A 14,381-nucleotide genomic window follows, 5' to 3' on the forward strand; every position below is an offset into this window, starting at 1 on the left:
AATATGCAGCTGTATAAATGGATACTGTGTATAAAAATTTACTGGCTTAATGCCAGTAACGCAATGGAATGGAACTACGGTCTGTCCAGCAGTACCAATTGCTTTAAAGTTCTCAAGACTGTGTTCTGTGATTGGCTGGTTCAGATGGCTGGTTTCCACGCTGGAAAAGAAGCCTGCATCCGCTGTGGGCCCTGTGTGACCAGGTTTGAGCTTCGCTGGCGTTGGGGCTTGTTCCAAACCGCTCCTACACATCCCCCCCCCCCCCCCTCCCACACACACACACACACCCCCCCCCCCCCCCCAGCGCCTCAGAGACGCTTTATGAGCACAAGCCCTGGCCGGCTGGCGTGCTGACGCCTCGACGCTGAGAGCAGGCCGTTAGCATTCTGCTGGAGGATCCTGCCTGCTGCTGAGCTGCCGCTCTGTCAGACGTGTCTGGCTCGGTTTGGACCCGACTCCCTGCCCTCCCCCCCACCAGCCCCCCACCCCCCCACCCCCCTACCCCCCCCAGCCCGCTTTAGACCCGACTCCCGCCCCCCATCCCCCCCCCCCCCCCCACACGTTCGCGGCGCTGAATGCTCAAGCAGGCGGTGAATCACGGCGGGAGGGCCTACGCTCCGGCGCTGTGGGTTGCTTAGTCACAGCGGAAGCCGCACGCGGTTCGATGGCGTGGGACGCGCCGCCGTCCTGCGCGCTCTGAGCGGTAACCCCGGCGTGGGCGGGGCTCTGCGGCGGACCGTTCGATTCTTTACATTTTCACTCTGGAAAGTTACGCGTTTCGCTCTCTTTGATTTGCCGTGGGAGGGCGGCTCGGAGGTGAGTTCGTGGTTCGGAATGCTGGAACAAGGTTAAGACATGCACTGAGTTACAGGGCTTGAATTTGAATTTTATCCACTCATGGAAAGTAGGCATGCTGTAGTGGTAAGTTTAACTGTTTTGTTGCATCCATAGAATAGACAGGAACAGCGCTTTCCTTGCTTCTGTTGCCCTGGAGGACATCGATTCATGCAAGGCTTGTGCTGGCAAACCTCCGCTTGTACAGAGTCAAAATGAGTCTTTTCATTGTTTCCTTTTTATATTTTACCTGTGCTTAGCCAGGTATGTCACCTGAGAACCTGAGCAGGTTCCACGGGATCTTTTCGTGACCGCAGTGAGTCAGAACCTTGGTTTGCCGTCTCATCCTCAGGACAGCACCTCCTACAGCACGGTGTCCCCATCACCGTGCTCCGGATGTTTACTATTTCTTGAGAGTTGTTTATGCGTCTGTATTCCGTGTGCGGTATCCTGTTTTTTTAAAATATATTAGCATTTTGAGGATGCAGTTCCTTAGTTTGCATCTCAAACCGTTTTCACGCTTGCGCTAGGCTTGACATTTAGGCTTGCAGAGCAGCACACTGCTGTCTCAGCCTCCCGGTGGATGTGAAAAGCGCAAGTACTTGCGAGACCTCCTGGCACCTGAGACTAATTCGGGAGCCCAACTTTGCCGGGCAGGGCTGTTCCTCCGGGTGCTCCGGCTTGAACGGGTCAATAGATTTTTCTTTGAACCCGTGTCTGTGGGTTAATCCGTTTAGGGCGCAGGATTTGCTCGCTCACTCTCTCGCTCTCTCTCTCTCTCTCTCGGTGTGAACCAGTGACCCAAATCAGCCAGCGAGTGGACAGTGTTACACTCATGGTGTGAAAAAGGAAGATGCCCAACGCTGAGCTATACACAGACGCTAACCGAAGGTCAGATTTGTGTGTCACTCTAACTCACCTCAGTCCTGCCAAGTTAAACTGGAGATGCTGAGTGAGTAGGCTATATCTAGTACTGAGCACCTCCAGGTCGGAGTATCCCTTCTGAAATGCCGTAAGAACTCAAAATAGATAAATCAAACGGGCAGATTTCATATTCTGCTTGAGCATTGCCGTTAGAAGGGGATAAAGACTTTAAGGGAACTGGTTTTATTTGAACATGTCCCATTCCCCAAGCCTTGCGTAGCTGCGGAAGTCCGGAGGGAAGGTTTCTTTCTTCGCTCCCTCTCTCTGTGAGGCTGCCCACACTAACGCGCTTTGGTCAAAAGTGGGTCAAAACCCCCCCCCCCAAAAAATAACGTAGCCCACATGCAGAAGTTCACCCCCGACAGCTGTGCTCTTCGGATCGTGTGTCCCCGGCAGAGTGATTTCGGGGTGGGCCTGTGGGCTGGGCCGGGACGTCTGATTAATGCTCCTCCTGTGCAGGACGGGCACGTGGGAGTCGCTGAGACATATGACAGCCTCTATTTTTACTCGGGCAAAGCCCAGGATCTCCGGAGAGAGTGAACGGGGGGGGCCTGGCAGGATTAATACTGACCGCACACTACGAGCTGCGCCCCCCCCACCCCTCAAACCTGCTCTGGCTCCTGTAACAGGGTGGAGAGCTGGGGCTCAGACTTGTCCGTCCCCTAGCACACTTGTTATTGACATGTCATTGTATAAACCTTCAGAATGCTCAGCTGAGCCTGCACTGCGTGTGTAATAAAACAGCCACAGGCCTTCTGGGCCCACCGGTGTTCAGTCTGCTTCAGGCATCTGTTTCTGTTATCACATAATGATTTGAATGATTATTGTTAGTTTTAGATTTACAGGCATTTAGTAGACGTCCTTATCCAGAGCAACTTACATTGTCTCCAGTTATACATCTGGATATATACTGGAGCAATGCAGGTTAAGTACCTTGCTACTTAACGTCCCTACCGGGGAATTGAACCTGCAACCTTTAGGTTACAAGACCAACGCCTTAGCCATTATACTACACTGTTATTATTAGTTTTTGCCTGTTATTATTAGTTTTGTTGTTGCTAAGATGTTTAGTTTCTCAGAAAAAGCCCCTTATATGGGGTGTGTTATTCCTCCATGCAGCAGCGTGTTCAGTAGCGAGGTTCAGGCTGTGTGCTGTCCTTGTTTCTCCGGGTTAGAGCAGCCCCTGTGGGCTGGGGCCTCTGTGACTGTGCACACAGAAATGCCCTGACTGTCCCCTGCAGCGGAGAACAGAACAGGACCTCATTACTGCTGACTCTCCCCTCACAGAGACGGGGCTGCTCCCGACCGGGGCGTGTAGCCTTGAGCTCGAGTGAGCGCTCGCCATCCCTTAGCCTGCGTCGATGGGTCTCTGTGTTAGCGATGGGTCTCTGTGTGTTAGCGATGGGTCTCTGTGTGTTAGCGATGGGTCTCTCTGTGTTAGCGATGGGTCTCTCTGTGTTAGCGATGGGTCTCTGTGCGTTAGCGATGGGTCTCTGTGCTTAGCGATGGGTCTCTGTGTGTTAGCGATGGGTCTCTGTGTGTTAGCGATGGGTCTCTGTGCGTTAGCGATGGGTCTCTGTGTGTTAGCGATGGGTCTCTGTGCGTTAGCGATGGGTCTCTGTGCGTTAGCGATGGGTCTCTGTGCGTTAGCGATGGGTCTCTGTGTGTTAGCGATGGGTCTCTGTGCGTTCACGAGTTCGCGATGGATCTCTGTGCGTTTGCAACGGTTCGTGTGCGTTGGCTGTGCCACAAAGCGATGGATTCCCAAATCAGACCCACCAGTAAAACATGCCTGGAGTTGTGGTTTGTTTGGTTACTGAAACAAGCCGCAAACCACCGTTTTAAAGCCATTTTTAGGCCACGTTTTTTAAAGGTTTGGCCCAGGTTGTACTCCCCAGGTGCTAATCGTTGCCGCGCTGTGCAGGTCGTCCAAAACGCGTCCCGCCCCCTCAGCCGCGGGGTCACTGCGTCCGGGCCGCCAGTACCCGATTGGGGAAAAAAAGAAGGGTCATTCCTGCAGGGTTAGATGGGAAACCCGGCTGACCCCTCTAGTGGCTCGGAGTGGAACTGCGGGGCGGTGCCACGGTGTCTGTGTGAGTCCTGGCCAGGGAGCTGCTTCATTACACCAAGGCCTGGTGCTTTAGCTGCACCCAGAGCACAGTCATCTACACTGTGGGAATCTAATACACCAGTCCACCAATCACGATCCACTGCACGGTGATCCCACCAGTGATGGGTTGTTGTCATGGAAACCAATGTTTATTGGTAGCGTTTACCAGGTGAAAGTTTGGGGGGGTTCCTACAATGCCTTTTTGTTGAACCCTTCGCAACCCTTCATTTGAGTGACTTGTGTTCATTGTGTGAACCTACATTGAAGCTCTGATGCATCCGTATCCATGCATAATGCAGGCAGTGCTTTTACATTCAGAAGGATTCTTATTGTTTGGTTGTTGTTAAAAACATGAACGCCCACCTCGCTGTAAGCAGGGGGAAAAGGACATTTCTCTGTTTAAATGTGTGCATGGGTGGAGCTGACCGGGTGTGCTGTCAGCACTTCTGCTGAAGGTCATTTCAAGGACAGAATAAGCTTAGCGTTTTTGGACAGCGAAAGGGATTGTGTTTGGGGTTGGAGGGGGAGGGGTGTCATTGTGGTTAAGTGCTCTTGGGTGGGGGGGGTGGGGGGGTCAGGTTGGGTCAGAACATACTAGATGCCGAAGGGCAGTTGTCACTCAAAAAAACTAATAATTATTTATATCCTGATGGAGAGAAAAAGAGAGAGAGAGAGAGAGAGAATGAGAGGGAGAGAGTGAGAGAGAGGCAGAGAGAGAGAGAGAGAGGCAGAGAGAGAGAGAGAGACCTGGCACGTGACCAGCGGTTTCGAGCGACGCAGAGAAACATGGCGGATGGCGTCACGGCGCTGGTTTGTGGTTTGGAGGTCGTGTTGGGGAAGTGATCTTGCACATTAAAAGCGGGTTTAATTGGGGGGTGGGAGAGCAGGACTGCCGGTGGAATTAATCATGTCAGACGCACACGCTTTCAAAGCCACCCCGTGTAAGGGCATCATCTGGTGCTGGCTGTTCTTGTTGTTAATGTTACTGCAGTTATTATTGTTAATATTGCTAATTACTTTGCTGTACTAATACCACCAAGGCTGTAATTATTTATGGGGTGGAGGGCTTACAACCCCCCCCCCAATATAACAAAACAGGCCAAATAATCCCCCTAGTAATACAGCATAATGAGGAAAATAATTTAATGTAATAAAGCAACAGGAAGAAATATTCATTTCCCCCTCAGAATTCAGCAGAAATGGTCATTTCACAGCTGTTCTTTAAAAAATGTTCACCCATGAGTAGCACTGCCACTACCACCCGGGCTGAGGATGTTAAATTAAATTCATCTCATGAATTTAAAAGTTAACATGATATTCTTTGAAGATATTTCAGTTCTTTTATATTCCTGAATTTGACTGACTTGAAATGGACCCTTACTACTGATACCACTGTTAAATACTAATATGACTGGTACTATAACTACTACTGTAACTTCTAGTATAATTGCTACTGTATCTTCTACTATAACTGCTACTGTAACTTCTACGATAACTGCTACAGTAACTGCTACAGTACCACTGTTAAATACTACTATGACTGGTACTATAACTACTACTGTAACTTCTAGTATAATTGCTACTGTAACTTCTATAACTGCTACAGTAACTGCTACTGTAACTGCTACTATATCTGCTGCTATAACTGGTACTATAACTATTACTGTAACTTCTAGTATAATTGCTACTGTATCTTCTACTATAACTGCTACTGTAACTTCTACTATAACTGCTACTGTAACTACTACTATTACTACTACTATAACTGCTGCTATAACTGTTGCTACAACTGTTGCTATGACTGTTAACGTAGCTACTACTATAACTGCAGCTATGACTGCTGCTGCTGATATTCAGGATGGTAATGACCCTCTTACTGACCTCTCTGTCTCTGTCTCTCTCAGCCTCATGAGGGCAGGTCTGCCATGCTCAGCTAACGCTGCTGCTCAGCTGCTGGAGTAGAGGTGGCTCCCGGACCGTCCACGATAAACATATGGCAGCACTGGGGGTAAGCTGCTCTGTCGCTGTCTGCTTCGTTCTCCCACAATGCTCCACTGCGCCCTGCCACGCTGCTGTCGCTCTCTGCATTTATTCTCCCATAATCCTTCACTCTGTGTTTACTTTCCCATAATCCTTCATTCTCTATGTTTAATCCCAGCATCCTTCATTCTCTGTGTTTATTCTCCCACAATCCTTCACTCTCTGTGTTTATTCTCCCACAATCCTTCACTCTGTTTATTCTCTAAGCATTCTTCATCCCTTGTGCCTGAACACAGATTACTTTTTCAAACTTGCAGCCCTCTGGCTGTAGAATTCTGAATAAATAAACAGTTTGAGAAGCATAAAAACGATGCCTTGGTTTGGTATACACGCCCTGCTCTTTGACCAGGAACGTCCCAGGGCGATATCAGGGCGCTCAGCATCGGGATGCTAAACGCGGTGACGCAATCGCGCCTGTGATTTACGAGCGCGCCCGTGGTATGGCTGCAGCCAGGGGAGGGCCCCGCCCCAGAAGAACAGGGGCGTGGCCTGGACTCCCGCCCGCGCTGGGAGCAGCTGCAGCGTTCGCCGGGGGGACGGCACCGCGGCGAACGGCACGCGCGCGGTTTGGGGCGAGAGCCCAGCCCGCCTGTTTCTGAGCTCCTGAACTGATCCCTACGCTGCTCTGCATGCGCTGCTCTGCTGCGTCAGGAGGAAATCACACCATGGGTGTGAAGATCCGATCATCGTTTTAGTGATTATAGGCGATAATAGCCAAGAAGATGATTATTATCATTTTAGTGATTATTGGCAGTAATAACCAAGGAGATGATTATCATCATTTTAGTGATTATTGGAGTCGGGTCCGTGCAAACAGTCCAGAAAGCACATTTAGACTAATTATATGAGTACAGTCCCAATCCAGGACCTGTTGCCACAAAAACAGAAAAAAGCACTGAAGGTTTCGTATTTTTAGTTTAGAATGTTTTTAGTACTGTTGTTGCTGCTAGCACCTATTTTACCTGCACTGATTTCAGGGATTTGCTGGCAGTGATGTTGTTTGCTGTTAAGGCGTCTCATCCAACCTTAACTAAATGCATTTACTGGGAGTCACTTTGAATAGCAGTGCTGGCTAAATGACGTTATTGGCCCTTCCTTTTGTCAAAGTTCTAAGTCAGTGTTCTAGAACTCTGTTGCTTTCAGTCGCCAGCAGCGATTGTGACATCAGCACTAGAATGTTCGGTTAAGAGCATTCTGTTTGTGATGTCACACCTTAAATGCGCCGCTCTCTCCCCCCTGTCTCCGTGCAGAACTCCGAGATGCTGACCCGGAAGATCCAACTGTGGGACATCAACGCCCACATCACCTGTCGACTGTGCGAGGGGTACCTGATCGACGCTACCACGGTTACCGAGTGCCTGCACACCTGTGAGTGCCTGTCTCGCCCCGCACCTAGGGCCAACAGATAAATGTAGAAAACAAAGAAAGAAAGAAAGAAAAAAAAAAAAAGGAAAATTGTAGAGCATGGAAAAGTCCCATGGCTTAACTGAAAGTGAGATTGGTTGTACTGGTTTGCGGCTGCCCCGAAGCTTACACCCAAAACACCAGCTGCGTGCGAAATCTCCCAGATCCAAACAAATTCTTCGGTGTGTAATGGTAATTCGTTTCCCAGGATAAAAAGTGCACAGAAAAGGAAAGAGAAAAAGATGCAGTGAAACATTCAGAGTGAAAGTCTATGGGAGTCGGTGAGAAGGCTGGGGCGTGGGGAAAGTCAGCTGTAAAGGGGGGATATTATCACTGGGATCTGGCAACGCCGGCAGTGAAAGCTGTCGCGTTTTGACCTCGCATGACCCCCTCATTTAAAGCCCGCCTGCTGGTGCACTGCTGACACCGCAGAAACCTGGGCTACGGTCTAAAAACCAAGGTTCGAGCGACACAAACGATTTCAATGGGAACGCACTGCATAGTGAAATTTATAAAAGAGAAAATGTAAAAAATAATAATAATAATAAAATGGGAATCATTTGATTGGCTTGACTTCAGCTGGTTGAAACCTGTCTAAGGGAGACTGAGGCAGTCCCACCCCTCATATAGAAAGTTTTGTTGGGAATTTGTTCAGCAATACTTTGCAGCATTTTCCAGGAGAGCAGGCTTTTTCTGTCGTTCCTCTCCCTGGGCCTGCTAAACTGAGAGTGCTGTTGTGTCTGTGCTTGCCCTGGGCACGTAGCTTGTCCGTGGAGACCGGGTTCAACTGAGGTGAATGGCTGCTCTGTGGCGCCACCGTGTGGTCGCACGTCAGAAAGACAGCCGTTGCTCAACATCCTGTTTTCTTCCTCTCTCTGAGCTGTTCTGCTTTTTGAACTTTCACTGTTAACTGCCAAGTTTTACAGTTCTAAATAATCATCACTTCCTTGGTAGCGTATTTTTGCTCTTTTTGGAGGATCTGCGGTTATTTTTTAAAATTTCATTACTTGTACAAAATTGAAACTGAACTGGCTTTCTAAAGTCTCTCAGAAAGCCTAGACCTTATTTTTCTGAACGGAACACAGTCTAATATATCTCTAATAAGAAATTTAAGTTGAATCCAAATGAAAACCATGGTAGTTTTTGACATCACTGTGACGATTTGGTGCACTGTGGTCTTCTTATTAAACTGCATCACCAAAAACGCTCGCAGGAACAGAGCCTCAATGGATACCAGAATGAACTTTGAGGGAGCAGTAGTTTATTGTGTAAGTTACCAGGCCTGTAATGGATGAACTGCATCTCGTAAATAAGAGTGGGAATCTGAGGCTCACTGTTGGTGCAGCAGGACGTTCAGGCGGCTGGAACGCTGAACGCGGCAGCCGGGAGAAATACGATGTGGGTCAGTCCTGGTGGCACCGGATGTACAGCACCTTGTAATTCACCAGAGTGTGTGGAGGACCATGTTATGGCAGATATACAGGAATGTGATTGGTCAGCTGTATAATTTACAGCTGTGTGGAGGACCATGTCGTACTGGAATGTGATTGGTCAACTGTATAATTCACGGGTGTGTGGAGGACCATGTTATACAGGAATGTGATTGGTCAGCTGTATAATTCACGGATGTGTGGAGGACCATGTTGTACAGGAATGTGATTGGTCAGCTGTATTATTCACGGGGGTGTGGAGGACCATGTTGTACAGGAATGTGATTGGTCAGCTGTATAATTCACCGGTGTGTGGAGGACCATGTTGTACAGGAATGCGATTGGTCAGCTGTATAATTTACAGCTGTGTGGAGGACCATGTCGTACTGGAATGTGATTGGTCAGCTGTATAATTCACGGGTGTGTGGAGGACCATGTTGTACAGAAATGTGATTGGTCAGCTGTATAATTCACGGGTGTGTGGAGGATGATGTTGTACAGGAATGTGATTGGTCAGCTGTATACTTCACGGGTGTGGGCAGGACCATGTTGTACAGAAATGTGATTGGTCAGCTGTATAATTCACGGGTGTGTGGAGGATGATGTTGTACAGGAATGTGATTGGTCAGCTGTATACTTCACGGGTGTGGGCAGGACCATGTTATGGCAGATGCACTGGAATCTGATTGGTTGGCTGTTATTGGATCTGACTGCGCACACGTTCTGAACGATCACTGCGTTCCCACTGATGCGCATTCAGCCGCTATTCATGGGAAGGACCAGGGCGCGGGGTTTTTCAGCCCTGCTTTTAAAGTGCTACGGGGTCTTTAAATGACTGCAGCGAGTCAGGGCCTCTGTTCAGCGCCCCATACAAAGAACAGCACCTCCCACAGCACAGTGTCCCCATCACAGTGCTGAGCCTCTCGACTTAATGTTTGGGCCAGAGGAAAGAGTGCCCTTATCGTAAGGTTACGGAATGCAAAACAGGACTCATTTTGGTTGAAAGGCCAGGCTAACTCCAGTCTGGTTCTAACAGTAATGCCACAGTAATGATATAATGTTATTGTCTAATGATGTTAATTTACTCAGTGCTGAAAGCATAACTTAGCTGTAATGCTTTTATTTTTGCCATTTTGTGGAATACTTTAAAAGGAACTGATGTGCAATTAGGCATGTTTTATGGATTTTGAGGTCACACTGATTTCCATCGGGTGGAACTTTTAATAAACAGGTTGAACATTGGACCTTAGTGCACCAGCAAGAGCATACCTTAAACATTTAGAGTGTGGATACCAGTATTGTCCACAAGAGGGAGACCTTTACTAGTAAATGAACTTTTAGAGCTTTGAGGATAGTGAGATCATCTCCAATTTCTACAGAATCTATGCATTTATTCTCATTATTGTGGAGTTCCCACGACCAGACATCCAGCTGTCACAGTCGTAGGTGTGCACCTCAACATTTTTATTTTTTTCTCCACACACAGACACAGCGAGAGCTGTTAATGTAAGGTTGTGTAATGAGAGACCTGGCTTGACTCAGTGCTGGATCCTGTCTGTCAGGGGGTTTGGACCCTGCTCCTGGGCACACACACAGTCTGTTGTTTCCACAGTTAACTGATCTCGCCCCTGGTTTTTTGGGTCTAAATTGATTTCTTATTTTAAGGTGAAACAAACGGCCTGTTCTCCCCATACAAACTTCCTGTCCTCTCAGTACACTGATACAGTGGAAGCTGTCACCCAGAGCTATTTACAGCGCAAAAGCACACAAGTGCATCCGCGTGAATGATAAGAGTGCTGTCTGTGATGTTTCCTGGTGTTTGAGCCAATCGTGCTGTCTGTATCACGTCCAGAAGAAACCTTTGCTTTTCCGGAACATTGGTTGTTTAATCGGAAGTAATAAAAAATAATGGCTAACTTTGGTGCCATGTAGCCTACCATATTTATCTAGATTTTAATTCACTTTGCTGTATTATGTTTCCTGTCTCTAACTCTGTGCAATTGACTTCCTGCTGCCTGCCTTGACCAAGTCGCTCTTGAGAAAGAGTTTTTAATCTCAATGAGCCTATTCTGGTTAAATAAAGATTAGAAAGAAATAAAATAAGACAATAAAAAAATCTGAGTGTAATTAACTCTTTAAGGTATAGATATGTGATTTTAATGTTCTGAACTGAACATTCTAAAGCTGATGTCACAATCACTGCTGGTAATTGTGAAAGCAGTGGAGTTCTAGAACACTGACTTGGAATTTTAACATTCCAAAAAACCTGCTCTTTGCAGGCTTAATGAGTGTGTGCCTGCCTCTCCCCCCTCTCTGACCTCTCCCTGTGCCTCTCCACAGTCTGCCGGAGCTGTTTGGTGAAGTACCTGGAGGAGAACAACACCTGCCCCGCCTGCCGGATCGTCATCCACCAGAGCCACCCCCTGCAGTACATCGGGTGAGTGGCTGGTCGGGCCGGAGTGGGCGTGGCCTGGAGCAGCTGCTGAGTTTGGATTGGTTAAAAGCCATCCTGAGTGGCATGAGTTTTTCCCTGTTATTATCCTTACTATCATGGGCAAAATGACCAAACTGTCCCCAGATCAGTGCTTGTATTCATGAAGAGTCTTCTCTTTTTTTGTATTCATGAAGAGTCTTCTCAGAAGGGCATCTCTTTTTTTTCGTACGGAATATTAAAAGAAATATTTTTTTTTAAAAAGGATTTACCTCAGCATTATCGATCGAATGTCCGAATGAGAAATGTTAGAAAGTGAGCCATTGGAGTGGATCCTGCAGCACTTCGGAGGTTTAAAAAAACCACTCCGCTTGGTTATGGGGTTTGGGGGTTCGAGAAGGAGCCATCTTAAAGATCCCCTTAGGCACGATGTTTTAGCTCCAAATCGCCCATTTGTGTCGCATTGAACAAATGGAGCTCATCAGACGGAAGGGCTGAGGCACAGATTAGGGACCCGTCATGGTCTGCTGTGGAGAGGAGTACATTCTGAGTGCTTCAGACCAGTGGGTGAGTGACAGCTCTTTGCAGCCCCAAACCCATTCTCAAAAAATGTTTGTTCAAAAAAAACAATATGAGATTCATTACACACGTGCAGACCTTTGTTTTTTTTTGTGCATATCCCAGGTGTGTGAGATGATGAATGCTGGCTGTTTGTGGATTTGATGCCCAGTCCTGTTCATGTGATTAGCATCAGGAAACAGCCATGAACAAACACAGATAAGAAAAAAAATGATGAATGACGAAATGTTCTTGGAAACGTTCTTGCACACATGTTTATGGTCAAATGTCATCGTATACATGTTTCGGGACTGAGGCCCATTTTAAGGTTTATGAAACCTCTTGCCTCATCCTGATTAATCGCACCCCTGTCGGGGGCCACCTGGATTGTTAACACCCCCCCTACCCCCCATGTTTTTCCAACATGTCCCATCACTGAGTCATTCCCAAAGATAAGCTTGCACTTCACCCTCCTGCCTGTAGAGGGTGCTGTCTGCCTTGGAATTGCCATCATCCGCAGTAACGTACACAGCAATTCTGTGGAGCCAGCAAGTTATGGAACAACCAAGGTCTACAGAAACAATAAGCCTGACCAACACAGGCAAAGGCTTTTTTTCATGTCCCATTTTATTTGTCTCTTTCTTTAATAAGCAATACTAAATACTAAATATACCACAGCAGGAATTTTTTTATTATTGCTCATAACCATGTTAAGGATTCTGCATTCTTAATGAATGTTGGACTCCTGCTGGAGTTCCAAGAACAAATAGGCAACAAGCACAGTTATGAAAGTGTAATTAGTCATCATGGTCAAGACAGTAGTGCAGCTACCATTAGTTTAAATATGATTTCAGTTAGTTTTTTTTTTGTTGTTGTTAGTTTAAAAAAAAAATCATACCCGGGAAAAGAAATGGAATCAGGGGGCCGAAATGCAGTTAGAAGTAATGTTATAGTTTGGAGTGTTCTGTACAATCGTTTTTTTTCAATAGTTTTTTATTGTTTTTTAGTCATTTGTCATGGTGGTTAAGACAGTTGTACAGCTGCCATTAGTTTGACATCAGTTTGTTTTCATTTACCATAGCTGGGAGAAAAAACAAATGTATAATCAATGATAATCAGGTTGGCAAAATGCAGTTAGATGTCGTGTTTTAGTTTGGTGCGTGCTGTGTGTTGTGTTTGCCCCCCCCCCCCCTCCGCAACCCCCCTCCCCCAAAGAAAAGTTTCAAGATTGCTGTTTCAGTCACACCATATTTTTGCCCTTCTTCCCAGAGACACGCATCAGTGACGTCATACCTTTCTTGCTAAAAACCCTCTTTGCTCTCGCCCTCCTGTCTGGAGTGCCTAAGTGCAGGCAATCAAGCCCCTTGAACATGGAGATTGAAAATGGCGTGGCGATGCTTCATCGCTGTGCTTTTAGAGCAGAAAGGTCGTTCGGTGCCACGCTGCGAGCCGCTCTGCTCCTTTTTCCATCTGTCGTATTTGTGGCTCTAAAGGCTGACGTAATCCCCCCAAACCGAGACACCGAAGCGCGGGATCTTCTCTGCCTGTTAACGGTATCTTTTTTAACCCGGAATGTTAAGGGATTAAACATCCTGTCAGAAAGTGCTGAGGTTATGAGGCTCGGATAAACTGGCCGGAGGTGACCTTTTGCTCTTGGTGTCGCCCAGTTCTGTATCATCCATGACGTCCGTGATAGGACTGGCTGACCTTGGCTGACTCACTGCTAGGGAACTGGGATTGGTGACCTGAAGGTTGCAGGTTCGAATCCCAGGGAGGGCACTGCCGTTGTACCCTTGAGCAAAGTATTCGACCTGCTAACTTGCTTCAGTATGTGTCTAGCTGTATAAATAGGTATCATGTAAAAATACAAAAGCTATGTAAATTTCCCTGTGTAAGAGCATCGTCTTAATGCCTGTAAAGTACTATAATGCTAGTTTTGGCATAGCTGAATTATTCACCCAGTCCAGTCCAGAGGTCCCCCTCTGACCCCTGCATGGCGGAGCGGAGACTCTTCGTCTCTGCAGGAGGAGCTGAGTCATTGTCCGTCAGCAGTGCTGCGTCGACACCAGCCTCGGTGCCAGCCTCGGTGCCAGCATCGATGCCAGCGTCCCTAGAGGGCGTGCCAACACCCCGCGGGCTCGGTTCCGCCCGCTTGGCCCGGCTACGTCAGAGCACAGCGCGCACTTCAGCCTCTCGCTCTGGCTGCCATTCCCTTCGCTGCCACCGGGGGCAGTGCGACATAACGGTTACGGGAAACCAGGGGCTTTGAAACCCCCTGAGGTTGCAGGTTTAGTGCTCAGGCGAGATGCTGCCGTTGTGCCCTTGAGCAAGGACTTCACCTGAACTGCTTTAGTGAAATACCCAGCTGTATAAGTGGGTCATATGTAAAAAAAAAAAAGGTTTGAACTGTGTAGCCGTGGCTTCTAAATGGCTAAAATTTAATATAGTGTGTCTGATGCATGCCAGACTCCAGGTGCCAGCAGTAAATGAGTTGAGTGGTTAGTTTGGTGAAGTGAGTGGGATGACTGGTGTCAGGCAGGTGTCGCATACGCGCTAATTTACCTGCTGTGCTAATTTAACTCCTGCATTTGTTTTGTGACGCAAAAGGTAGATGAAATTTCTCGCCACTTTTTAAAATTAGTTTTCATTC

At 47.6% G+C, this 14,381-nt stretch overlaps 1 protein-coding gene across 2 annotated transcripts in view; it reads left to right on the forward strand.

Annotated features, from left to right (window-relative positions):
- Positions 1–14,381, forward strand: part of LOC135255844 (polycomb group RING finger protein 3-like) — a 41,443-nt gene that overhangs the window by 12,291 nt on the left and 14,771 nt on the right. The window contains exons 2-4 of one of the 2 annotated variants that reach the window (XM_064337548.1): positions 5,773–5,876; positions 7,159–7,276; positions 11,083–11,179. In XM_064337548.1, the coding sequence (XP_064193618.1) occupies positions 5,862–5,876; positions 7,159–7,276; positions 11,083–11,179 (230 nt within the window). In that variant the 5' untranslated portion in view covers positions 5,773–5,861. The remainder of the gene's footprint in view (positions 1–5,772; positions 5,877–7,158; positions 7,277–11,082; positions 11,180–14,381) is intronic. The other variant, XM_064337547.1, reaches the window with a different exon arrangement.

This window comes from Anguilla rostrata, chromosome 5 (genome assembly GCF_018555375.3).
Source record: "Anguilla rostrata isolate EN2019 chromosome 5, ASM1855537v3, whole genome shotgun sequence".
In the NCBI taxonomy this organism is placed as follows: Eukaryota; Metazoa; Chordata; class Actinopteri; order Anguilliformes; family Anguillidae; genus Anguilla; species Anguilla rostrata.